This window comes from Xyrauchen texanus, chromosome 6, assembly GCF_025860055.1.
Source record: "Xyrauchen texanus isolate HMW12.3.18 chromosome 6, RBS_HiC_50CHRs, whole genome shotgun sequence".
Taxonomy (NCBI): Eukaryota; Metazoa; Chordata; class Actinopteri; order Cypriniformes; family Catostomidae; genus Xyrauchen; species Xyrauchen texanus.
The window spans coordinates 7,076,619-7,104,420 of NC_068281.1; the positions used below are offsets into that span (position 1 = coordinate 7,076,619).

Here is a 27,802-nt window from a genome sequence, read left to right on the forward strand (position 1 = left end):
CATGCACACACACATACACACACATACACACACCCATTCACATGCACGCACGGAAACACACACACACACACACACACACACACACACACACACTTGTTGTGTTTCCATGTTTTATGGGGACTTTCCATAGACATAATGGTTTTTATACTGTACAAACTTTATATTCTATCCCCTAAACCTAAACCTACCCCTAAACCTAAACCTCACAGAAAACATCCTGCATTTTTACATTTTCAAAAAACATAATTTAGTATGATTTATAAGCTGTTTTCCTCATGGGGACTGACAAAATGTCCCCACAAGGTCAAACATTTCGGGTTTTACTATCCTTATGGGGACATTTGGTCCCCACAAAGTGATAAATACATGCTCACACACACACACACATTTTACCTTGTAGGTTTAACTATGTAAAAAAAGACCATAGACAAAGAGATGAATATGTGTGTGTTTGTGTTAAATATAACTTATTTAATCAAATTGCAGCATAGAATAAATAAATCTCTTTTATCAGATCACATGATTCAATTAATTACATACAAAGAGATGTGTCATGTTCACAGGAAACTGCATTTGGTTGAATGGTTGCTGATGAATTGGGGATATTTTGTTAGCTGAAAACACTTACAGTGTTATAGTTGGGATTTTGTAAGATGAATACATTAATTATGGCCATGACTTTGAGTTTGAATAGCTCTTTGAGGCACAAGCGATTCAAATGCTGATATATTGAAGGGAAATGTTCAATTACACCGAGTCATGCAGGAAAATAATTTCCTTTCGGAGGTCACCTCCGATGATGTCATCTGCATCAAGGACAGCTGTGACAAGTGCATCCTCATTGGCTGTTTCACATTGACATGAATGTCACGTTTTAAAAGGCCTACTGTGGCACAGACCTATGATCCCAAAGACATTTATCTTGTCTCTCTCTCCCTCTCTCTCACATTCTCTCTCTCATGGGCATTTTTATGTTATGAATCTGTTTTCTCGCTGTCTATTCATTCATCTTCTGAATGCCATTTTGAAACATTTGCCATTTGCACTGTTACCGTTTTTTTAACATTAGGTTAAAGGGGTCATGACATGAGAAACCAAATTTGCCTTGATCTTTTGGTATATAAGAGGTCTTTGTATCATTAAAACGTCCTGCAAGTTTAATATTTTAAGACGTCCTCCCCATTCTAAACGAATCATTTATTTAATCAAACTCAAAATACAGCTCGTTCTGGATTCATGGTTAGAAGTGACGTAACAGCGTTTGCATATGACCGCCTCCAGCGCAAGACAACTACGCTCATTTCGTATCGCCATGCGCTTCACAAGTGTTCAGTCGATGGACAGCGAGCTCTGACAGAGACTACTTGTGCACAGGAAAATTACGATGCCACACAGATGTGCTGTTCCTGGCTGTGGTCAAACAAAACCTCTGAATAAGCTGCCGAAAGATCCAGACGTCAGGGAAAAATGGATGCAGTTTATTTTTGCGGACGTTCCAGTCACGGCAGTGTTAACTTAAGCGTTTGTTCTGTACATTTTAAGGATGACTGTTTTGAGAACAAATCTCAATATGATGCTGGCTTTGCCAGAAAACTGTTGCTCAAAGATAAGTCCGTGCCGACTATTCTGGGAACAACGACGACGCTAAACTGTAAGTAATCTATTTTAAACTTTAAACTACTTTTAAAGCGCAATTTCATTCATTATGAATAATCACAGTGTTTTTACTTAGTTTACTTGCATATTGTTCTGGCTGGAGGCGTCAATAATTGATACATAGGCACTGACGTTAGCCAATCATAACAGTGGGCGTTAACACTGAAGTCTTAAATGGAAAACGCCCCCAAAACAGACTGTTTGAATCAGAGGATGAGAAACAGGGTGGGAAAAGGTCATAAATCACAAGATTTTAAAAGTTTTTCTTAAAAAAAAATATATTAATACTATAATTGCACCTAAGGGAACATAATAATACAATAAAAAAACCCATGTCATGACCCCTTTAAATGCGAGGTTTTCGAATATTTTCAAATTTCCCAAAAATTGGACTGCCCAATTCCCAATGCACTCTAGGTCCTCGTAGTGGCATAATGACTCGCCTCAGTCCGATTGGCGGAGGATGAATCTCAGTTGCCTCTGCATCTGACACCTTCAGTCCGTGCATCTTATCACGTGGGTTTTTGAGCATGTTACCGTAGCTCATGTGGATTCTCCTATTCTAGCTATTCTCCGCGGCATCCATGTACAACTTTTTTAAGTTCAGACCATTCAGACCATTGCTTCATGCCATCTACTTAGGTGAGGGACTGTCAAGAAAATTGTCATTTCGAATCTCGGAAGTGTCACCACTATAGAGCCTCATATTTTTTGACAATTTTACCAATGTACTTTGTAAACTTTAAAGATCCCATTACCCACTAAGAATACCGATGCTAGTGAAAACACTGGAGACCGGAAATTGAAAACGTGGAACATTCAGGAAAAAGGTGGCTATTTGAAAAACTGACCCAAACCTGACCAGAAAACGTGATGGTTTGTTGGCACTCATTGAGTTTGGGTCGGGTTGAAGACCTTGCACGTGTAGAATAACCGCATAGTGATTTTGCTATTCGAATAGTGGTGCCTTGAACAACAGAATGTAAAGATTGTGAAATCATAGGCTGCAAGGGCATGAAGGTGCACCTGTGTGTGTGTGTGTGTGTGCGCCTGTAGAGATCTTCGTTGTGCAATTCAAGTGTGTATTACAATTCGGGCACAGCTGCTGCTACTGTTTGTGTTCGTCTGATTTAATACCCTTCAGGAAGAGCTGTATAGTTTATGAGACCTTCTAAAGTAGAGCACGTACAGGACTGTAAAGGGCTCCTCTAGACTTGTGACCATAAGGCTCCTAAAATTCATGAACTTTCAAAGACATGACCTGTGACTCACGGTGAAGATAAGCATAAAGGTGGAGAACATGACCCCTCTACTGGGTCTCTCGCCAGCTGGACTTGTGTTCAAGCACCAATTGGACCTCTTCAGCTGAGGTGACTGACCCTTTCAAAGTACAAATGACAAAACGATATTTGTATATGCACGCTTTTATTGTTGTACTTGTAAATACCAAATTTCTGTTCTTTTCAGTTAGTTTCAGTTTTATTAAGTTTGATTTAATTTTATTAGGAAAATTCAGTTCAATTTATTCCAGTTCATTTCAATTTGTTTCAGTCTAAGTCAAAATAATTTTTCAGTTAAATTCAGTAAGATTCAGGTTTAGTTCAGTTTGCTTTATCCTCGTGCGATCCCACGTGTGTGGACGTTGTATTTTGGCTTTTCTATATGCAACGAATTATTCAAATTAATTAAAATTGACTAAATTCTGTTCGGAAAACTCTGTCATTTAAGGGTTAAACTGCTGGTGCACCACGTCATGTGAAAGAAAAGCATGACGTCAAATTCCGTGAAGCTTTTCTGCTGGCACAGCATCAACATAAGTGCCTCTGGTAAGAAACCTATATACATTTTTTTATTAAAACCTATTTGGTTGTAAAGAGTAGCGTCTCTAGTTTCGTTTGATATGCCGTTTTAAAAAATCCATAAATTTTTCGTGCATCAGTGTGCTGATAAACATGATGTCCACATATGTGGAAAATGGAACCTTATTCCCTCAAAAGTTGAAAAAACATGTTAGTCATTTGGAATCATATTTATGGGTCATTTCGCTTAATTTTAGTATAAATTTTGTTATGACGTTCTATAGCTTGGTATTACTGAAAATTTCACAACTTAGTCCCACGGTCCACACATGTGGACATCAGTTTTTTTTTTTTTGCTTGTTTATTAGGTGCTACTAGTTACAAATCAAAAAGGGAAGTGGAAAATGCATACAGCAGTCACACTCGAGTCTCAGAAGGTTAATTTAATTTATAAATTTCAGTTCAGTTTAATTCATCAATACAAGTTCAAAAGCAGCTTTACAGAAAAGTAGTGACTCATGCACTAATCCTCCCCTGGCTGACACATATTTGAACAGAATGTCATAATAAAGGGTTCAGGATTATGCTTTGCTTTAGGGTCAGTGTGTAGTCATTTCAAATGGTTTGATTCAGAAAAAATAGATGTCTATGGAAGGTTTCCAAATGTATAAGGGTACAAGTTAATTTGTTTGTGCTGTTTGTCTTCATATGTATTCTCTGTTCTGTTTACTGCTTTGCTAAAGGTCTTTCTCTGTTTGTTTATTTGTGTCTGTGTATGTATACCAAAAAAATATGATGAGGGAGAGCTGGTGCTGCTTTAATTCTGCCATTCAGCACTTTGTCAAAATGGACAAATACAATTAAGTGTAATCATATTCAAATCCCTCCTCTCTTTTTTTCCCCTCACTCACTCTCTCTTCTCATTCTATCACTCTGTGGTCCCCAGCTGCTTGTCTCTCCATTACAGGTTCAGCAGCAAATTAACAGCCCGGTGTGTTCTGTTACGATGCCACTGATGTCATTAGGTCTGCCCGCCTGTCAGAGAGATGAATGGAGGAGAAAAAGAATGAGAGAGAGCAGAGAGGGGTGTAGGAAGGGAGTGGAGGAGAGAGAGAGAGAGAGAGAGAGCCTTTTATTTTCTTATGTTCATAATGTCATGTTAAAGGCTTTTTAATTTTTAATTGTATAGTGTATATTGTTATTATTGTTTTAATTTTATTATATTCATTACCTGGCACCTTATTTTAACTCTATTTTTATTGTTATTTGTTACAATTTTATTATTATTATTTGACAATCATGCCAATAAAGTACTTTAGATGAAAACAATTTATTGAATTGAGAGCAGAGAGGGGTGTAGGAAGGGAGTGGAGGGTCACAGAAGTGTTACAGGAATGATAGAGCAGTGTATCTACCTTTTAATGCCTTCAACTGGTATTTCTTCATTCAGTTTCTCTTAAGGCCAAAATAGCCAGCTCTGAGATTGGTTCCTCAACTTGTTTATAGTGAAAAAAGTACTCAAAAAGTAAAATAACGTCATTATTTATTTCAAACCATTCTTGACCTTTTCTTCCATGGAACACAAAAGATATTTGGCAGAATGTGATCATCAGTCACAATTCACTTTCATTTTGTCTTGTTCCAAACAATGAATGTAGTCAATGAGGCTGTAGTTTTGCATAATATCTCCTTTTGTGTTCCACAGAAGAGAGAAAACAACAGAGGTGAGTAAATGATGACAGAATTTTCATTTTTGGGTGATCTTTTGTAACGCAGTTGACAATGACACAGGAGCAGACGATGATGTGATGACGAACTCAAGTGCAGTTTATTAAACAAAACATGAATTCCAAAAACCCTAACAAAAAACGAGAAATGAGAAATAAACATGAACTTGACTAGAACTAAAACTAGAACTAGAACTAGAACTAGAACTAGAACTAGAACTAGAACTAGAACTAGAACTAGAACTAGACAACTGTGTTACATTAACAATTCTCCACAATGGACAATGGCAACATGAGGGCTTAAATACATAACATGGGGGAACATAAACCAATGAACAAACAGAACTCTAAACAAGATAATTAAACAATAAACCAATGAAAACAAGACACAAGGGAGGGAACATGGAGGGAAAACAGGACATCACATGACTAGGGAAACACATGACATGAACAGGAACTAAACTTTTCAAAATAAAAGACTTGAAAACAAAACATAAACAAAAACACATCTAGACATGACATCTTTCCCTTAAGCAACATTTAAAAATGTATTAAAATGTAATTGCATTAGATAACAAAATGTCAAACCAAGTGGCACGGCACTCTTTTTACAATACAAAAAAATAAAAATCCCACGGCACACAACATTCCCACTATCCCACATAACCATCGTCAATAATTTTCCTTTTCAAGATCTTGTCCATGTTGTCTTTTTGTCTTAGTAGCATGTTTACTCGTAATGTTTGAAATTCAGCTACGCAAAAAATGCGTCACATAGTTATGCTGTATAATGTGGTCATAGGTGGCAAGAGCACTGAGTAACGAAAAACTAAAAGTTTTGCTTCTTTTCTAATTTGTACATTTGTTCTTGCAAATTCTTGTAATACACACAGCAATTATAATTATATATATATATATATATATATATATATATATATATATATATATATATATATATATATATGTATTTATTTATTTATTTAGTGGAATTTGATAATTGACTAATGTGCCATGGCACAGTGGTTCTGAAACACTGAAATAGCTCAAGCACACATTTTAAACAAAACATCTAACAAAAATACGTTTTAAATGGTAAATATATGCAGTATATATATATATATATATATATATATATATATATATATATATATATATACAACAGTTAGTTCCGGTCCTCGAATCTGATTGGACAAGAGATGTTCCATGAGCACTGTTGGTCTGACACCATCAGCACTCGGACGCTCCACTGTGTGTATCACTCCGCTTGTATTTGTGCCATTCTAAGCTAAAGTGTAAGATGTGCAGTGCAGATGTGTTAAAAGCTTACTGTATGTGTGTCTCTTTACATGTATTTTTTTTTGTTGACATTACATATGTCAGCCAGCAGGTGGTGACAAAAATAATTTTTGTGTGTAAAATGAGACAGTTATGTGACTTGAAGTGAATCCGAGTCAGCCAGTGTTTACATCTATCTTCTATTATTACTACACTACTAAAGCTAAGAAATAGCTTTAAACAGCTTTAAACTAACAACTTCAGAATTAAGGCTAATCACAGTTGAGAGACACAACAGACTGATTAATTACACAACTCAAGGCGCTGACCTCTTATCGGACTTTCCACATTGGAGAGGACGTGCTGTTTAAAATGGTGGAGGACATTGCGGTTTCTATAGTGAAAGACTTTTATGCACCGGCTACCGCGAATAAGGAATAAATACCCCCGCTTGGATGGCTATTTTTCCACTGAGAAAGCTGACCTTCAGAGAGCTGACAGCATCTCTGCTTGGGAGTATCAACAGGTGATTTTTAGCATCATGTTATCGACTGGAGTTTGCAGACCCTAAAATCCTGTTCTAGAATTGAAAAATCTTATGACAGGGTGTGGAGACAGACACAGAGATTGGTGGTAACACCCTTTGAGTGGCTTTTAAAGAAATAGAACTATAAATGAAAAGGAGAGAAAATAATCCACTGAGGCATGAAAAGTGAAAATGGATGTGGTGTCCTCATCGGGCCAGGAGATGTGAGTGTGATGTGACAAGAGCTAAGCAAAATGAGTGATGCTAACAAAAGTAATTTAAAAGTGGCAAAACCAAATGGTCAATAACCTGTGAAGTATTGCTATAATACAGAAGTATTGAAATGTGTGTGTGTGTGTGTGCGCGAGTAATTTATTTTATTATATGAATAGTTTATTTTGCACACTATAAAGTTTATTCTTATCTGAATTTTTTTCTCACAAAAAGTTTTGCATTTTTGTCATTCATATTGCAATATTTTTGTTATGTATTGTAGAGTCTTTATTGTTATTTACTACTGCTGTAATGCAATAGTAATGAATAAAGTACGTATCTTGTTCTTTACCCACAATACTTATTACAATTTAATTTTCTTATTGGCAATTAAATTATTTTGTATAATTAAAATGGAATTAATGATAACCTAACTAACACATGCAAGGTGGGGTGTTGGTAGCCTAATGGTTAAGGTTTTAGGTTTAACACAAAGGCAGCATTTTTAATCTATTAACGTGACCTGTAATCTGGAGAGAGATGACTTTCAGCCCAAGTTGCTTTAAGATGTTTGCCCCTGAAATACCTTTTTAAAAAATGTTGTACAAAGAATGCTGCTAAATGACCTTATATAATACGACATCATGAAATAATGTAATATATTAGTCAAAAAGCATTATGTGAAGCACAAACTGTCTTATTTACAGTGCACTGACCTGTATTTTATAGTGGAAGTCTTAGTACCAATGTAATCCCATTGGTGCAATTAAGGTCTCTGAAAGAACACACAAACACTGTTTTTTATTGGATTGGGAAAGATACATGTACACGTGGTTTTGGTTCACTGTCATTATTCTTTGTGTATCTGGGTTATGTAATGTTATAAATGTACATACAGACATGCATAGCTGAATTTAAGTAAACACTCCTCACTTTCTTGCTATGTTTTTGTATTCTAACACTGTCTCTAAGATAATGTGAGATAGATGGATGTGTGACTTGGTTATTGTGAGCTTATGATTATCGCTGTATTATGCAACAGCCACAAACCACACTGAGCGACTTTCTCTCCATACATGTAGATGTGAGTGAGTGAGTGAGTGTGTGTGGGGGATGTTCCAACCAAAATCATTCATATTTGTTATCTGCTCCGATAAAATGTGCTGGTTACACTACACATTTAACAGTTGTCCTCAAAGCAAAAGGTGGACATACTAGGCATGGGATAGATGCCTTTTTTCACACATCGATAATCAGAAAATGTTCCCAATGGTTATCTATCTATATCATCTGCATTTTTTCCAGATACAAATAGGACTACTTGTTGCACAATGCATTTAAAAATTAGAAGCATTTATTGTCTATGATGGTATGCACAACTACGACTCCAGAGGGTGCTCAAAATTCTGCATTTCCACGGAACGCAACTCTCATAGCTTTACTTGAAATTCATCCCAAATCATTATCAAAGGAAATAGATCGTTTACTCTAGTCATTACTGGATGATATATTGGGTCTGTTCCAAAACTTAGTGAGCTGCCTGCTGTCTCATACCTACATAGGCAGCTGTTTTCTATGGCAGCATCCTTACTGAAATAATGCCTGATAAGAGAGCGATTTGGAACACTCTACATAGGCAGCAGCTCTGCGCATCGTTCAAATAGTGCTCCTCACATGCAGCGCACGGGACACTCTACTCGCAACTGATTTCAATACAGATGACGCAAGGGAAATTACACGATCTTCTATTGAACATAAATACGCACAGCACACATACATTTTGGTTAAAATATATGTATCGATACTTTTCTGTATTGAATGGATTACAAGTATATGTATAATTTAAATTTCTTTAGCTTTGTCCGCCACCAAACTTATCATGGTGCATTCTGGGATTGCCTACCCGTGGATGATACTTACAATGCTACCTGTATATTTAGCCAAAACGAGATATCTTAAGAAGTAGCATAATCAAGATACCTAGCTTTTGGAACAGCCTTCACGTCAGGAGCATGCCTATGATGTCTTAAAATGCTGCCTTCGGAGGACTTTGTAGGTTTTGGAACAGACCCATTGTGTACAGTATATGCATCTTTCGTACAGCCTATATAATTTGGGGCAGCTGTGGCTCAGGTGGTAGAGCGGGTTGGCCACTAATCGAAGGGTGGCAGTTTGATTCCTGACCCACATGACTCCACATGCCAAAGTGTCCTTGGGCAAGACACTGAACCCCAAGTTGCTCCCAATTGCAGGCTAGCGCCTTACATGGCAACTCTGCTGTCATTGGTGTGTGAATGGGTGAATGAGACACAGTGTAAAGCACTTTGAATACCGCTAAGGTTAAAAAGGTGCTATATAAGTGCAGGCCATTTACCATTACAATGTATTTTCAGTTACAAGTACTGTATGTCTTTTTGCGGTTTGAAAAAAATACATGCCGATCAAAAATCGATGTAGGCCAATCAATATTTTACGATGTTCCTAGGACATGCCAAATACTAAAGCCACATCCACACTGATATGTTTTTGTTTGAAAATGCATTGATTGTGCAATTTATATGCCTCTTGGCCACACTGAAATGCCATTTTCCTCCACTAAATTTGGTGACTTTCGAAATCGCTCTCCAAAATCACAAACTGTACTTTGGAAACCGACGGCATTAGGAAACTTTAACTTTAAAGTTTTCAAACTTTTAACACATTACTAATTTTATCACTTTTATAACAATATAATTGTATAACTACTATCATTTGTAATGAAAGGATTTGTGGTCTAACTATTGAGCAATGTTACTAATTGAAGAGTACCTATTTGTTAGGAAAGCATATCTTTTGCTGTATAATGAAATGTGTCATGAAAACGTTTGGGTCATTTTCCATCAATTCCCTCATTAATCTTTCATATAGAGGTAGTTGACATGAAACACACGTGGAAGGTTGTCATGTTCTATAGCATGACATGCTATACTGCATTTTACATTCATATACATTTCAACCTATGTCTTGATGTTGATGAAACAGTTCATGGACAAATGCATCAACCAGACATAAACACAAACCGATCACAAGCACACATATACACACTTTGAACATGCAACATTTTGGACACTATTACAAACAGGATGTGATGTCACCCTCAAGGGGTTCTGGTTTTAATAAATACAAAAGTCATATTGCAAATAAATATATTATATTCAAAATGTTAAAGAGGCAGCACAATGAACGCAGCTTTAAAATATGTATTCTTTGTATTTAGCCAAGTGGTCAGTGAGTGAAGTTTCGATATTCTATTGGTCACACATCTTCTCGTCATCCAGATTCGCAGGACTTGAACTATGGTGCTCAGCAGACTGCAAAATTATTCTCATGAGGTTTCTGGTCTCCGATGTTTGGATGCGTTTGAATGGGAGTGAATAGAGTGCAAAGTTCATTCTCTATTTTGTAACTTCTCATAAAAGTTTGTGTATCTGTGTGTATTTCTAGATTATTTCTTAGACCTGTTGAACCGTTCTGAAGCATCGCTTCAGACCTCCTTCCAGACCGGGTTTGGATCTCTCTTCTCCCAGACTGCAAAGGTGATTCGGGATCTGTACTCTGACATTCAGCGGTACTACCGAGGATCCAACGTCAACCTGGAGGAGGTGCTGAATGAATTCTGGGCCCGTCTGCTGGAGAGGCTCTTTAAAGCTTTAAACCCTCAGTACATTATCGGAGAGGAATATCTGGAATGTGTGTCCAAGCAGTCGGAGACGCTGAAGCCATTTGGAGACACGCCCAGAGAACTCAAGACCAAAATTACACGGACGGTTATTGCGGCCAGAACGTTTGCACAGGGTCTGGTCACCAGTGGCGAAGCGGTTCGAAAGGTCTCGCAGGTAGGAGAACTTTCTCTCACTCTTTTTCTTCCTCTTCTCTCTTTTTACAACTGTGTCCTAGCCAGGCGCAAAGTGATAAAACTACAAGTGATACAAGTGATAAATCTTATGTCCTCCATGTTTATACATTTTTTTTATGAAAATTTTAAGGCATTTTTTTTTATGAAAAATTAAGGCAAAATTTATTTTTGTCAACATTATGCCACAAATGCTGTCGATTGAGCATAACTTGTGTTGAACCCAGAATATTACTTTCATGAACTATTCCTATAGACATAAAATATATTCAGATTGGATGTGATTTTGTCGCCTTATGCTGCATTTTAGCTTTAGTTGAGGACAATTTGACACTGGAAACACTGGAAACTGGTAGCATTGTGCCTGGGTCTTTCCTAAGATTTCATAAACATCTTTTCTCTTAGAATGCATTGCATTTGTAGTAAGCACCTGTGGCAATATGCAGTCCAATACATCTTAAAAGATCCAAGTTTTAGACACATATACTAACGCAGGTGCATATTGCGTTAAAAAGCAAAGGAAAATGACATTGGTAAACAAGACAAATAATTAATATCCCTAAGGCTGCAGCAATCAATGTACACATAAACACACCCACTCACAAACACACAGCAACAAAAGCAATGTGACTGTCCAATTGATGCTGAGATTATAGCAGAAGCTGCTCTCAGTATAAAGCACAGCTGTAGTCTTCATAGATTATCCTAAGGCCTGTTTCACAGATGTTACATCTGCAGTATCGCAGCAACAGGCAATTGTTGAATATTTCCTTAATTAACGGAGATAAATTCTAAAATTCTATTTTCTAAAATGATTATATTTATAACTATTTCAGACTTGATCATTATGAGATCTAATTTGGATTTACATCCAAATGGTAAATAAGTTACATAGAAAGAGACTTTTTTCCAAACAATGACATTTATTTTTGATGTTCTACACTTTGGTTCATTTTTTTCATTCATACATATCATTCTTTTCCTCTCTTTTACGTCTTCCCAACTGAACTCTCTCTTCACCTCTCCTGAAATTTAAATGAGGAGTGAAGGGAACCTAGCATCTGACCTCCTCAAAATAAGTCAAGGTTGACAACACAGGGACTGCCGGCACTGCATATTGAAAAGGGCAGTCAGTGTGTGTGTGTGTGAACTGAGATGGGGAAAATTATTAATTTGTCAGTTTCAGTCTGTTTTGTCTCATTAGTACTGTATGCGATTTTAGCGTTCTGAAGCTTTCCCGTGACTGAGCTGTTGAATTAGCCACGCCTCCTCTATGGAGTCAAAATTATGACTTATATACTTGCAAAAAATGAAGTACTGCAAAAGATAAAGCTATTTTATTTACAAAAAACTATGTACGTTGTAAATGAAACCAGAGAATCGAGATCCTTTTTTTAATCTGAACAGACTTTTGACAACAATTCTTTTGCAACACTTCTATGAGTTTCACGTTGCGGAAAGAATTTTTTCTTTGCGATGCTTCTTTTAATGTTCGTGGTACCTCTTTCCCTTTGCGCTTCATTTATTTTTGCGCTTCACTATGTGGCACTGTTTTGACATGGGGTGGAGTTTCGAATATAATGACATCAAGTGGGGCATGGCTAATCCACGAGGTCCCTAGTTTTTTTTAACTCTTATTTACATAATGGGAAGTATGTGTTTGTGCCATCAAAGAATTGACTACAGTTCTTATCATTACCTGTCTGATCACCTGACACTGTTTTGATTCAACGTTTGATTCAGTGTAAGAAGCTGTTACTTTAAGGGCAATATAACATTACAATCTTTGTCTTGTTTTTAAATGTTATTAATAAAAACAAGGCATTAATGCAGAAGAACAGCAGTGGTTTTTTTACAGCATTATTTATTTGTTTCTTTTGCAGTTTTGAATGTTTTTGTGGCAGACGAATTCAATGTTACTCATATGGAATACATATGTTATATTAACCCTGTAAACAATGTGCATTCCAGCTATTTACTGAAGAAGTATATGGCTGCCAGTTACAAGAAGACCCAATAATTTAGAGTATATTTGGAGAAAAGGTGATCCTTGCTCCTTATCACAAGATGATGAAAAAAGTTGTGGGCTTTTGTACTACTGGTGAGGCATTACAAAGCTTCATGGCCACAATCTTGTTTCTTTGTGTAACGTTTTCCTTTCAATAAAGGAGTGGACTTTATTTTTATAATATATATATATTATTTGACCAGAATGCTTTAGCGCTATCTAGAGGCATCAGTCCCAGACATGACTACACATAAAATGCCAGAGCTCCAGCTGTCATGTTCTATACCTGTGGTAAAATACACCTTGCTGTGTCTTTTGTAGTAACATGCACAACAATTTATAATATTTTACAAGACACCAAGTTTCACATGTTTTGAAGTCTTGCATTTGAGTCATTTTTTATGTTGTTTAAAAACCTATCTAACCTCAAACGCCTTGGTAAAACAGAATGAGATATTAACATTTATTCTGTCATTTACATACCCTCATGTAGTTTCAAACCCATATGACACTCTTCCGTGGAACCCAAAATATGTTCAGTCACCATTCACTTTTATTGTATGGGAAAACAGCAATGCCAATCATCAATGCCTTGTTTTGTTTTGTGTCATACATTTTATTTTAAAACAACCCATAAAGATTGTTCTCCTTCTGTCACTCACTTGACGTTGTGTCGATGTGGTGACACTAGGGGTCGCTCATGAGAGCCCCGAACACCTCCCATTCTTTGAGAAAGCCCAATGAGAATTGTCGAGTGGAATTTGCAAGCCACTCCCCCGGACATACAGGTATAAAAGGAGCTGGAATGTGATTCCATTCAGATTTTTTCTTCAGAGCCGTTCGTTTGTACTATCAGTGAGCTGAATACTACTGCTGTTCCATTCACCTCGTAAGAAGCGTATGCTGTTGGATATGCAGCGCATTTCCAGCGGCTTTCTCTCCTTCTGCACGTCGAGTGCAGATTTTGCCCCTGGGCGCTTTGATCGTGCTCAAAGAGTGTATATTCTTGCTAAAGAGTAGATTTTCTCTATTAGAGCACACACATCTTTTTAAAGACGCGTCTGTATAAAGATGCCTTTCCGTCTATGTGTGATTCCTGGATGCAGTCGTTATCTCTCCGCTGCCGACGGCCACAGGTGCAGCCTCACGTGTCTGGGCAGCGATCACACTGAGGCAGCGTTTGTGAATGGTTCATGTTCTCATTGCAAGAATATGACCATGTCATCGTTGCGGTCACGGCTTTCCTTCTTCCACAGGAAAGCCACTCTAGCCACCCCCATGCTGCGCCTTCTACCCACGGGTATGAGGCCGGCCCGTCTGGCACTGGAGGTGGTTTGGGGAGTTCAATGGGTGCGGTTTCGCCAGGTAATTCCCACGGGACTCCCGTTCCCCAGCATGACATCTCTTTCGGGGACTGCGAGGAGAATGAGGTTTTGATCGCTACATCGGAGAGCGCACTGGCGATGTCGGATGCCAATGACTCGACCGGCCTGCCACCTTCAAGTCTGCCCACCCAGTCTGAGGCTGAAGCAGAACTGAGCATCTTGTTGGACTGGAACTCTCCACCCTCCGGGAATCCCCACTCGGGTGATAATTCTGAAGAGGACCTCCACAACATTACGTGCTGAGATCTTGTGCAGGGAAACTGCTTCCAAATATCGTGTTGCATAGTCCACGAGAACTATTAATGGCCCAATGAGGTCCATGCCTATTCTTTCAAAGGGACCTCAATTAGCGGTAGATGGTGTAATGGCACTTTTGGGGTGGCCTGTGGATTCACTAACTGACTCTCACGGCTTTGCTTTGAAACCTAGAGAGCTGCTTACTTAGACAGCATTTTAAGGCATCATAGACATGCTTCCTATTTGAAGGTTGTTCCAAAAGGTAGGCAAGATAATCATGCTGCCTTCTAAGAAATAGTAAAATCCCATAATGCATTGCGACAAGCTCACGTTGAAACCAGGAAGTAATCATATTCACATAATTGATGCCAAGTGTGATTCAGAGGCTTCATTTTCCCTTTAAAGATTACATTTTTACTCCACTGATGGTTAGGTTTAGGGTTGGGATTTTTGGGTAGATTTAATAAAATATGTATTCATCTTCACTGTATTACTTCATTTACAGCAAAAACAACTCGCTTTTGGCACCCCTCTGTGGGCATTTCACTTGGAAAGTGGAGCTCACACATGCTCATATGTTCAAAAACACTTCCTGCTTTGGCCACTGGGGGCTGTGATTTGAATTTTTTTGTGTTGTAATCAGACAACATTTTTCAACAAGGTGAATACAGTTGTGCAAACCACCCTAACATAAAACTTTGACTTAAACCTAGTCAATAGTGAACAAAAAAACACACATCCTTACCCTAAACTAACGCCTTAACATAACCAGTTGCATAATCAAAGCATGTGTAAGGCTGAGGGAGGCTAAGCCTTACCCTGGCCAGGGGCATGATGTGTAGACTATCAATGAATACACTGTAGCTAAAGTAGGTATTGAAAGTGATTTCCCATTGTCATTCAGGGATAATGCCAGGTTTATCTGCTGGTGGGAACAGTTTCCCCACCACACTTCAAAAATGTATTTATATTGAGAATGAAAAAGCTGACTGTAGATCAGGGGCTGCTGCCGAATTCATATCATATATATATATACCGTACGGTGCGAATGTTTTAGGCACTTAAGGTGTTTCCCCACAGTGCCCCCAACTGAACATCGAGTCAGTCATGTATTACATGAAGAGACAGAACCAATTGAGACCTAAATAGATAGAAGAACTGTGGTGAAGAGTCTTGGAACATCCTATCTGCCAACAATCAAGAAAAACTGTGTCCAGGTGTACCTAGGAGAATTGGGCACATTTTCGGAAAGCACATTTTCCGAAGCAACCTTTAGCACATTTCCTTTCGTGCCGCTTCTATGACACTCTCGTCTCACATGTCAGCTTGTGTTTTACTGGTCTCTAGCCTCGCACTTCAAAGTCCAAAGTCCAACAATCTATGAGGTGAGATACCGCAGAAGCTAAAATCACATTGCAATAAGTATGTATATGTAGGTTAGTCTGTAATTTGAGCATTAAAACTTATCGTTTTTCAAATGATGCTTTATAGTAAAAGTGTTTCTATATCAAAACATAGCAGTGTGTGAGTAATAGTGTGAAAAATAAGTGTTTATAAAGTCACAATCAGCCGTTGTAGTTGTGATTTGGGTGAAAGTGAATACAACACAGTTGTACAAAACATAGAATTCGTAATATAATAGTAATATTCATTCTGTGAGACTAGGTTTTCCTGTCTTCTACTTCCTGTCCACTCCTTCATTCCTCTTTTCAGTGTTTATGAGTTGATAGGTCAATAGACCTCTACCTCTAATGATGTCATCATTCACTCTTCACAACAACAACAAAAAAGGATCTAAATTATTAACTTTTGTCAACAGGTTGTTCTGTTATTTTGTGAGTACTTTCTGCATTACATAAATACATACAAAAAATAAACAATTAATAAAAGTGATACTGCTGCAAGAGCAACCCCTGGGCATGAAAACATTGCAAATTGCACACGTTGTCAGTCAAAGACTGTACACAAACTTTTCTTCTTTTACTCAAACAGTAAAATCAAACGACTGTGATTGGCCTATCCTGGCCAGCACTGAAAAAAGTAACAAGTATCACGTTACAGTGCCGTCTATGCGCTGTTTCAGTAGCGGTCCGGACTTTTTTCATCAGTGAAACAGAAGATTGAGGGATCGTGTCTGTGGATGTCCAAGCACCAAAAGCACACATCAAAGCACCGTAAAAGTCGTCCATAACACTCGTGCCTTAGATTTGAATTCTTCTAAAGCTATATGAAAGTGTTGTGAGAGGAACAGACTGAAATGTATGCGATAATTCACCTCTTCACCCATTTGAATTTGGCGCGCAAGTGAGAATGGCTAGTTTACAAAAGCACTGCGAAGGCACCTAATATCGTGAAGGCTTTTGGTTGTCGAGAGCTGTGTGTGTGGGACGTTCTGCAGTGCCAGGTGAAAGTTTAAACAAGGCAGAGGAAAAGAACTTGTTCTCATTCATTCTTGTGTTTATTGTGAGTATTTTTGTTGAATGTGTGAAAGTGAACGAGATATGAGGAAGGGCCCGTCTTACCCTTACGCACACCACACTTTGAGAACCACTGCTTCAGTGGTTTGCAGAAGGTACTTTTTAAAGATTATCCTGTCCACTCTTTTCCACTCTTGTCAAGAAGTGTCACCAAAGTGACCCAAGATTCCACACAATGGCTTTGAGTGAGAAATAAGCTGAAATGTAAGTTGTTTTTCACAGATAAGCAACATGAGGGTAAGTAAATGATGACAGAATTTTCATTTAACTTTTTCTTTAAATCTGGAGATGAAAGAGGGAGACCAAATTTAAAAGAATGAGAGTATTAGTGGAATATTAGGAAGAAATAAAGGAAGGAAATTAAAGAATAAGGGAGATGAAGCACAGCTGTTCCTCTGCTCTTGTCTCCAGTCGTTCCTGTGTTTTATTCATGGTTATTAAGGACAGTGTGTGCTCCTCGTGTCCTCAGAAGTAGGCCAGTCGCTGCACATCTTTCTGTGCACACTTGGTGGAGAGCAGCCATATTTCTTTCTAATTACCAAAGAGTGAATGTCTGTAAAGAGAGCACATTAAGACTGCACTAAGACCCTGGACACATACAGTACACACACAGATTCCTCATTAGATTAGCCATTTAAGGACAGCAACTAGACCCTTATAAAGCAGGGCAAAGAAAAGAAGGAAAGAAATGCAAAGCTATGATAACAAATTAAAAGTGCTTTTTTTACTTACCTACAGACTGACCTTCATTCCTTCCTTACTTATTTAACGAAGATCTGTTTTGCTGTATCCCAAAGTGTATTATGATAGTGAAAACTATGCTACATTCTGAATATTAATGGAGTAACATATTTTTACAACAACTTTTAGCCCACTTTGCACATCCATTGCAACAAATCTATTCTTTCCCACTAATGTAAAACAATCTGTTGCAGTGTTACAGGGATTTAGGTGTGGACAAAATAACTTCCAATGGTCTTTTACCATTGGTTAGTGGGCTTTAGCCCCATTGTACCCTTTCTTATAAAATCCTGTTAGTAAACTTATTTGCTACAATTGTCTGCTGAAGAAGGGGAGGAGCGGTTCTGTCCACCAGGGGCCGGAGGACTAGCTGCTGTCCACTGGGCGGAGGAGCGAGCTGGCATCCTCTCTCTATCTGTCTGTATTTCACGCGTTCCTTTTACCTCTCCCCGCGCCTCCCCTCGTCTCTCCCCCAGGTTCACAGGAGGCAGGGTGGACCACCGGCTGACAGAATGGCCATAAGGGCAGCATCTCCCCTCCAAAGGTGGCGCCCGGCCTGAATTGGGCGGGAAAGTGTGTGGCTAGGCGGAGGGCGTGGCCGGGTTGTGATGATGTACGGCCGCCGCTGAATCAGCTGATCAACGTGAGAGTGAGATAAAGGGGGGCCTGAGGCACCAGTTCGAGAGAGAGAGCAACATGTGGCCACGTTGCATGTGTTTCTGTGTAACTGTAGTTATAATTATTCATTAGAGGTTATTACTTATTATAATGTGTATTATTAGACATTATGAATGCAGTATAATGTATGTGTAATGCCTTTACAATGCATTATAAATATGGGCTTCATAGAAAGTGTTACCCATTTGGTTCCGGTATCCGAACCTATGTGGTATTTACAGTATAACGTATTCTTTACTTGTGTCGGGTCAAAAATGACCCTAAAAATAGGTTTAAGATAGAGAGATCAGATGTGTTAGATTAACTATTATCTAACATAATTTCCAACATTTCATGTAAAGTATATGGTTTTAGATGCATCAATTACCATTAAAGTCCATTTTATCTTTTTCACAGTGTATTTTCAATTAAATGGCTGTTTAAGTGTATCACTCATTACAGTGTTGTAAATTATTGTGCAGATTGTTATTGATACAACATTTGCATGGCATTGTCATGTGGTATCTGTTATATCCTCAGAGTTTGTCAGGCTGAACCAATCGCAATTGTTTGTGATTACTAATACTATAATAATAAAGGATTTTTTATTTTTTTTAAATCATCATTTCATAGTGATTTCTAGGTAAGATTTCTATTTTTTTGTCAGGTACCAATCTGTTTTAAACTGCAATGCCTCCAGTAAGACTAAATATTTTCTTATTTGAATGTGTTCTAATGGAGGATCTGACTCTTTGAGGGGAAACCCCTTTTTGTCTCAAAGGAAAAAGTTGCTAGCTAGCAGCATTTGCCACCCAATGACTTAACCCTAGATTGATTTAAGGTCTTTCCTTACAAACAACATACTTCCTAAATCACTTTAGATAAAAAGAGTCGACAGTAGCCTGTTTAGGCCTAATTTACTGCATTGCTCTGAACCAGTCTTAAATAAGGTGACTCCCCACATTGGTCCAAGAATATGTTTTATTTTTGTCGAAGAAAAACACCATAACCTTCCAAAAAAAAAAAAAAAGTTTTCTGACATCTCAGTCAGTTCATTTTGTTCTTTTGTCACATTTTGTTAATCCAAACACCTCTGTTGATCAGATTTGGAGGGGCTTGTTTTGTGACACACTGCAGCAGTTCTTTCTAATTATCATAAATCAGAGATATGTGTGTAATCTGTTCTCTAGGGTATCAGGGCTGCATCAATTAATGACGTCAGGTGATACGTTTGGAACAGATAACAAGATTACATTGAACACTTTTGCTGTCATTAACTTCCAGCTACCATAGCATAAAATTAACAGCTAATTCTATTAGCTAGTGATTTGTGGTTTTTGGTGCCAAACAGATTCCGGCATATGTGCTGTGGAATCCTTATTAGGATGCAAGGGGTGGATGGCAAGTAAAATACAGGCCTAGAGATTCTGTGAGTCCTTGATTTTGATTGCTATAGATAGTTAATCCTTGTTTTCCTGACATTTTTGCTATTTTAAATAAAAAAAGTTTATTACTTCTGATTGTTGTCTGTAGTCATTTTTATGTACTGTTTTACTAGAGCAATACAAATACTCAATGGAAAAAAATCTTTCTGAAAGTTTGATGGGGTATAGAGTCTTAGATATTGAGAATCTCTAGGCAAGACTCCAGAGTAGTAGACTTAGAGACTCATGCTATGAATCATTCTTTTGAGCAGTGTGTCTCAGTGAGCAAGTTAAATATATATATATATATACATTGTATATTATGTGTACCAGTTCAGTTTGTTGCTCCCTCCTAATTGTTGCCTACAGCACTTTAAACACACTAAAAATACGACTGTGACACATACTCATTAGATCTGACATGTTGTCCACATTAAAGACAGGCACATAAAGTATGCAGTGATGCAGAAATATGTAGTCTTTGTGTCTAAAAAGGAAACATCACCCATAAATGAATATTTTGTAATTAAACCACCCTTACCCTCATGTTGTTTCAAACCTGTATTCTGAGGAACAGAGAATTAGGTGTTCTAATTCTAGGTGTTGGCCTCAGTTGCCATTCACTATTAGTGTGTGGAAAAAAGATGCAATGAAAGTAAATAGTTACTGAGAGGGTAACATTCTGCATAACTTCTCATTTTGCATTCCACGGAAGAAAGTCATATAAGATTACAACAACACGAGGGTTAGTATATTATGACACTAATGTCATTTGGATGTGAACTACTGTATCCTTTTATGCATATATCATAAGCAGCATACAGCAGCCACAATTGCATTGTCCATGAATAATTATCATTTGCATATACTCTCACCTAAAGGATTATTAGGAACACCATACTAATACTGTGTTTGACCCCCTTTCGCCTTCAGATCTGCCTTAATTCTACGTGGCATTGATTCAACAAGGTGCTGAAAGCATTCTTTAGAAATGTTGGCCCATATTGATAGGATAGCATCTTGCAGTTGATGGAGATTTGTGGGATGCACATCCAGGGCACGAAGCTCCCGTTCCACCACATCCCAAAGACGCTCTATTGGGTTGAGATCTGGTGACTGTGGGGGCCATTTTAGTACAGTGAACTCATTGTCATGTTCAAGAAACCAATTTGAAATGATTCGAGCTTTGTGACATGGTGCATTATCCTGCTGGAAGTAGCCATCAGAGGATGGGTACATGGTGGCCATAAAGGGATGGACATGGTCAGAAACAATGCTCAGGTAGGCCGTGGCATTTAAACGATGCCCAGTTGGCACTAAGGGGCCTAAAGTGTGCCAAGAAAACATCCCCCACACCATTATACCACCACCACCAGCCTGCACAGTGGTAACAAGGCATGATGGATCCATGTTCTCATTCTGTTTACGCCAAATTCTGACTCTACCATCTGAATGTCTCAACAGAAATCGAGACTCATCAGACCAGGCAACATTTTTCCAGTCTTCAACTGTCCAATTTTGGTGAGCTCTTGCAAATTGTAGCCTCTTTTTCCTATTTGTAGTGGAGATGAGTGGTACCCGGTGGGGTCTTCTGCTGTTGTAGCCCATCCGCCTCAAGGTTGTGCGTGTTGTGGCTTCACAAATGCTTTGCTGCATACCTCGGTTGTAACGAGTGGTTATTTCAGTCAAAGTTGCTCTTCTATCAGCTTGAATCAGTCGGCCCATTCTCCTCTGACCTCTAGCATCAACAAGGCATTTTTAGCCCACAGGACTGCCGCATACTGGATGTTTTTCCCTTTTCACACCATTCTTTGTAAACCCTAGAAATGGTTTTGCGTGAAAATCCCAGTAACTGAGCAGATTGTGAAATACTCAGACCGGCCCGTCTGGCATCAACAACCATGCCACGCTCAAAATTTCTTAAATCACCTTTCTTTCCCATTCTGACATTCAGTTTGGAGTTCAGGAGATTGTCTTGACCAGGACCACACCCCTAAATGCATTGAAGCAACTGCTATGTGATTGGTTGATTAGATAATTGCATTAATGAGAAATTGAACAGGTGTTCCTAATAATCCTTTAGATGAGTGTACAATAAACAATACAGAAAGTCTTTTTCATAAGTGTATCTTTATTTGCAATATTTTATTACATTTAATGAAACCAAATATATTTATCAATAGCAGAACTTTATGATACAACAAACTGCAAATATATTACCTGTGGATTTGATTGATTATTTTTTGCTTCTATTTGGCTTGTAACATTCTTTTTACCCCATCTTTCCAACCCTTCTCTTGGAGAAATCCACTCACTCTGCTTGTTCATTATGAAAAGTAGCAGCTCAGTTTGTAAGTTAACCTAAGAATCACACATACTGATTCGGCAAGTGAGTGACATGTAAACTATTATACCACTCTTAGCCATTCAGTGTTTGAATGAGTTGTTAAAGGGATATTTCACCCAAAAAGTGAAAATGTTGTCATAAATTACTCACCCTCATATCATTCCAAACTTGCATGACATTATATCTTACACAGAACACAAAAGGTGATGTTTTAATGAACATTGTGGGCCATGGGTAGTGCCTCACTTTTAATCTTGAAAATGGACCAGACCCAAAAATATCACAAAAGCAGTCAATGCGACTCATGTATGATATTTCAAGTCTTCTGAATGTATACAATTGGATTAGTTGAATGTAAATGTAAATGATAGATTTATTAAATTTTTTTGGTGAACTATCCCTTTAATTTTAGAACTTGACATGTAGAATTTAAAAGAATCGACTTTTCGGAACATTCCTTTAAGACAATTTAAGCTCATTTGACTGCATTTGTGACATATTGATTACCAAAACAAAATTTTATAAAATGGCCCCTGTCAAGGGGTGGGATATATTAGGCAGCAAGTGATCAGTCAGTTCTTGAATGACATGTGTTGTAAGCAGGAAAAATGGGCAAGCACAAGGATCTGTGTGACTTTGGCAAAGGCCAAATTGTGATGGCTAGACAATTGGTTCAGAGCATCTCCAAAACGGCAGGTCTTGTGGGGTGTTCCTGGTATGCACATACCAAAAGCGGTCTAAGGAAGAACAACCGGTGAACCGGCGACAGGGTCTTGGGCGCCCTAGGCTCATTGATGAGCGTGGGAAGCAAATGCTAGCCCATTTAGTCTGATCCCACAGAAGAGCTACTGTAGTACAAATTGTTGAAAAACGTAATATTGGCCAGAAAGGTGCCAGAACACACAGTGCACCGCAGCTTGCTGCGTATGGGGCTGTGTTGCCGCAGACCGGTCATAGTGCCCATGCTGACCCATGTCCACAGCCGAAAGTGCCTACAATGGCCACATGAGCGTCAGAACTGGACCATGGAGCAATGGAAGAAAGTTGTCTGGTCTGAAAAATCAGTTTTCTTTTTAGATCATGTGGACGGCCTGGTGCGTGTGCTTCATTTACCTGGGGATGAGGTGGCAGCAGGATGCGCTATGGGAAGAAGGCAGGCCGGCGTAGGCAGTGTGATGCTCTAGGCAATGTTCTGCTGGGTAACCTTGGGTCCTGGTATTCATGTGGATGTAACTTTGACACGTACCAGCTACCTAAAGATTTTTGCAGACCACGTATACCCTTTCATGGCAACAGTATTTCATGATGGCAGTGGCATCTTTCAGCAGGGTAATGCCTCATGCCACACTGCAAAAATTGTTCAGGAATGGTTTGAGGAACTTGACAAAGAGTTCAAGGTGTTGACTTGACCTCCAAATTACCCAGATCACAATCCGATTGAGCATCTATTGGATGTGCTGGACCAACAAGTCCGATCAATGGAGGCCCCATGTCACAACTTACAGGACTTGAAGGATCTGCTGCTAACTTCTTGATGCCAGATACCACAGCACACCTTCAGAGGTCTCGTTACTCATTTAAAAATGGTCTGCACTTATTTAGCGCCTTTTTAACCTTTACGGTATTCAAAGCGCTTTACACTGTGCAAGGTGCTAGCCTGCCATTGGTAGCAACTTGGGGTTCAGTGTCTTGCCCAAGGACACTTCGGCATGTGGAGTCACCTGGGCCAGGATTCAAACCACCAATCCTGCGATTAGTGGCCAACCCGCTCTACCAACTGAGCCACAGCCGCCCCTGTGGCATTTAAAAATAAAAAAAGCCAGTCCATAAACACTGCAATACGCACAGTTTGTAACTATAGAATTTAAACATCCAATGTGTTAACATGATTTTAGTAAGATAGCACTTTCTGATAATTTTCTGATAATTCATGACATCATTTAAAAGATCATGTAGAACAGGTTTTATTACACTAGAGTCATGTTAACACATAAAATGTTTACATCTTGTGGCTATTCTTTCGAAATAGTGTGCATTTAATGTACTGTAAATGAACAGGCCACTTCACTTCCATTGTTAGTGCAATACTGTAATGATTTTTAAATATAGGAAGGATGGGAAAATATGTTTTTGGTAATCAATATAATTCCACATATGATTTTGATTGAGTTGAACTTGTATTGTATTGGACCGGTATATGTCTTTAATAGTCCTATATTAAAATGAATAATTCTGGAATCGGACATCGTTAGTTCCAATCCCAGAACTCCCAGCCTGGGATTCAAGAACTGCAGTCCACCAGCCCCCCAAACCTGGGTACGTGGTCCTAACAGAGCAGTACTGGCCAGCAGACTCTTGTTCTATCTGGCCCTGATCTAATCTGATGAATCACAGATGCTCAGAAGCTTTGATGTGCCATAATATCCTACCTCAACTTGTTCTCTCACACTCTCTCTCTTTTCTTCTCTCCTCCCCTGTGCATCTTCACACATCCTCCTTCTCACATTCACTCCATTTGTCTTTTCTCTGTATCTTCCTCTCTCATCTTATTCTCTCTTGTTCTAATTATTTTCTTCTCATTAAGAGTGTTTGGTTGAATCATTCCAGGGTAAGAAGCATTGCCAGATCTCCCTGAAGTGTGTGGTATCTCTGTGTGTGTGTGTGTGTGTGTGTGTGTGTGTGTGTGTGTGTGTGTGTGTGTGTGTGTGTGTGTGTGTGTGTGTGTGTATGGGGTGTGGGAAACTGATTCAAGCTCTTGTTTCTCAGTTACAGAATTTAATATTTATGTCTCAGTGTGTGGCAAAATTACTTCATTTTTGGCTCCCTTGATTAAAATGTTCACTTTAAAGACACAAAGTACTCCTTTGAAGGAGACATATCCATATATAACTAAACAGCACAGTATTAATATCCAGAGAAGAATACATCTACGTCCCATGATGTGTGGGGCCAATGCTTGATCACTTGACTTATTTGTCAACAATTAAATATACTCTACCAGTCAAAGGTTTAGCCATATTTGACTAAATACTTCAAAAGTTATTTTACAAACCTTTCTTTTCCATTCAAAATATTTCTGCATTGCTTTGCTTTTGGGTTGTGACTCAAAACAGAATCAAATGTCCCACGAAACATTGTATCCAGCTATGATTGTGAACAGAACCATTCATTGTTAAATTATCAGGATATGCCCCAAAATGTACATTTGGGGAAGTTAGCTAATATTGGTTAGGATTGTGCATTAGAATTCAGGTCCAGTATTTCGCTAACACACGCAACGTGATTTTGGAGACCTGAGGTGCAAGGAAATATTTGATGACCAGTGGCTGGGGAACGGGAAGTCTGACTCGGGAAGGGAGAGCCTGTGGTGGTACATTAACAGCAGCCACATCACTGTCACTGCTAGAAGCACCAACAGGCTTCTTTTTGGGAAACCAAAATCCAAAGCATTGCTGAAAAGTATCTCATATTACCATTCTCACTTGCTTGATTTCTCTGACTCTCTGGTTTGCAGAAGAGTAAATCCGCCTCTTGAGTGTAGAACGTGTCGTTGCTTTCAGCTAATGACAAAGTATTACACATTTCTAGAGCTATTTTGTGATTGGATAGGGGTGGTCTACACCAGACACTCAATGTATGCAATACACAGCTTGCATCCAAATTACTTTTAACCTATGCATAAATTGTAAGGGCTCAGCCCACCCTTGCCCTTGCCTACATTCGGACGTGGTGCAGAGTGGTATAGTTGAGATTGTAATCTCTGGTGTTTCTTGAGTGTAATCTGAACCGTGTAATCTGATCGTCTATAATCCTCCCAGATTGATTAAGAGACGATATTCCTCATTCATCAGTGCAGTCAGAAAGATGCTGTAATCTGTGTTTACACCAAACACTGAATGCTGGTGCACTCATCCAACAGTGAGTGTTTGTGTCTCTGTGCGTGTGAGAGTGTGTGTTATTGCTCTGTTATGACTATGTGAAGCACATACATCCAGAAAGAGTCAATAACTATAATGAAAGCCCATACGCTGGTATATCTGTGGTCAGAGATCCACAGCTCACAGACTCTTTAACATGCTTACATTACATTTCTAAAATCAGAATCAGCATAGATTAATTGGCATGATTGTTGAAAAGGTAGTTGACCAAAAAACAAATCTGTAATAATTTATTCACCATTATTTTGTTCCAAACCCATATGTCTGTTTCTTGCTATTAAACAAAAATAGATGTCTAGCAGAATGTTAGAGACTGACAGGATCAGTCACAATTCACTTCCAAGAGTGTCAATATTCTTATAAGTTGCTTCTTTTTTTGGGGTGAATTATCCCTTTAACAGTTACTATGTTGCTAAAATGTATTCGATTCAAACTATGGTATACAGTCACAAATCACTCATTTATGAATCACTTGTTTAAAAAATGAATGTTCACTCATGGTGCATATTGACATGTTGAGCTGTCTGTCTCGTTCTCTCTCGCAGGTGTCTCTGAGCACTGAGTGTGTGCGTGCTGTCATGAAGCTGACATACTGTCCTCACTGTAGTGGTGTGGCCTTTGCCAAGCCGTGCTCAAACTACTGTAAGAACGTAATGAAGGGCTGCCTCGCCAATCAAGCAGATCTCGACTCTGAATGGAAGAACCTTGCAGGTGGGCGGGACCAAGTTGGATCCTTTATTAGAATTACACAAGGACCTATAGACAAAGAGTACATGAGCTTGTCACCACACAGCTACTCTTAAAAATAAAGGTTCCACAATGAGTTATACATCTGGGTGCCATAGAAGTTTTTAAGAAGGGCTTCACTTTTCTTCTGTTAAAAGATAAGCTCTGGAGAAATGCCTATAAAGCTCTATGTCCTGTTATGTAACATCAAGTGCATTTCAAATCCCCAAAGTATGATATAGCTAATTCAAGAACCCAATTATGTGAAAAATGGTTCTTGACAATAAGAAGGCACTTTTTTGAACCTCATGTGCTGTAAAGACGTATTGAAGAACATTTAGTTCAGGTGCACACATGTACAAAGATTTTTTTATGATAGGGATTTTATAGTAAGAAAATAAATAGAGCTGCAAGGGCCAACAATGTAAAAGATGCATATTCTCTGTGTGTGTAGATGTTATGTTACAGGTCGTTGACAAACTGAGCCGGCCCTACAGTGTGGACGCTGTGGTTCTGTCTCTGCCCAAGCGTATTGCTGAGGCTATTCTCTACATGCAAGACAACCTCAACACCTTCAACAACCAAGTTAGTGCCAAACAATAAACCTTTTTGGAAAAGACCTAACCTGCAACCTGTTCTTCAACCATTATCACATCCCTTATCCTTTGCCCTTAAAGGAATATCACGGGTACAATACAAGTTAAGATCAGTCGACAGCATTTGTGGCATAATGTCACATTAATTTGAACTTTTTCTTAAAAAAAAAATTGTTGT

The 27,802-nt window shown here is 38.6% G+C and overlaps 1 protein-coding gene across 1 annotated transcript in view; it reads left to right on the forward strand.

The window, feature by feature from the left end:
* Positions 1–27,802, forward strand: part of LOC127645601 (glypican-1-like) — a 118,572-nt gene that overhangs the window by 82,047 nt on the left and 8,723 nt on the right. The window contains exons 3-5 of the mRNA XM_052129263.1: positions 10,680–11,071; positions 26,848–27,013; positions 27,483–27,613. Of these exons, the coding sequence (XP_051985223.1) occupies positions 10,680–11,071; positions 26,848–27,013; positions 27,483–27,613 (689 nt within the window). The remainder of the gene's footprint in view (positions 1–10,679; positions 11,072–26,847; positions 27,014–27,482; positions 27,614–27,802) is intronic.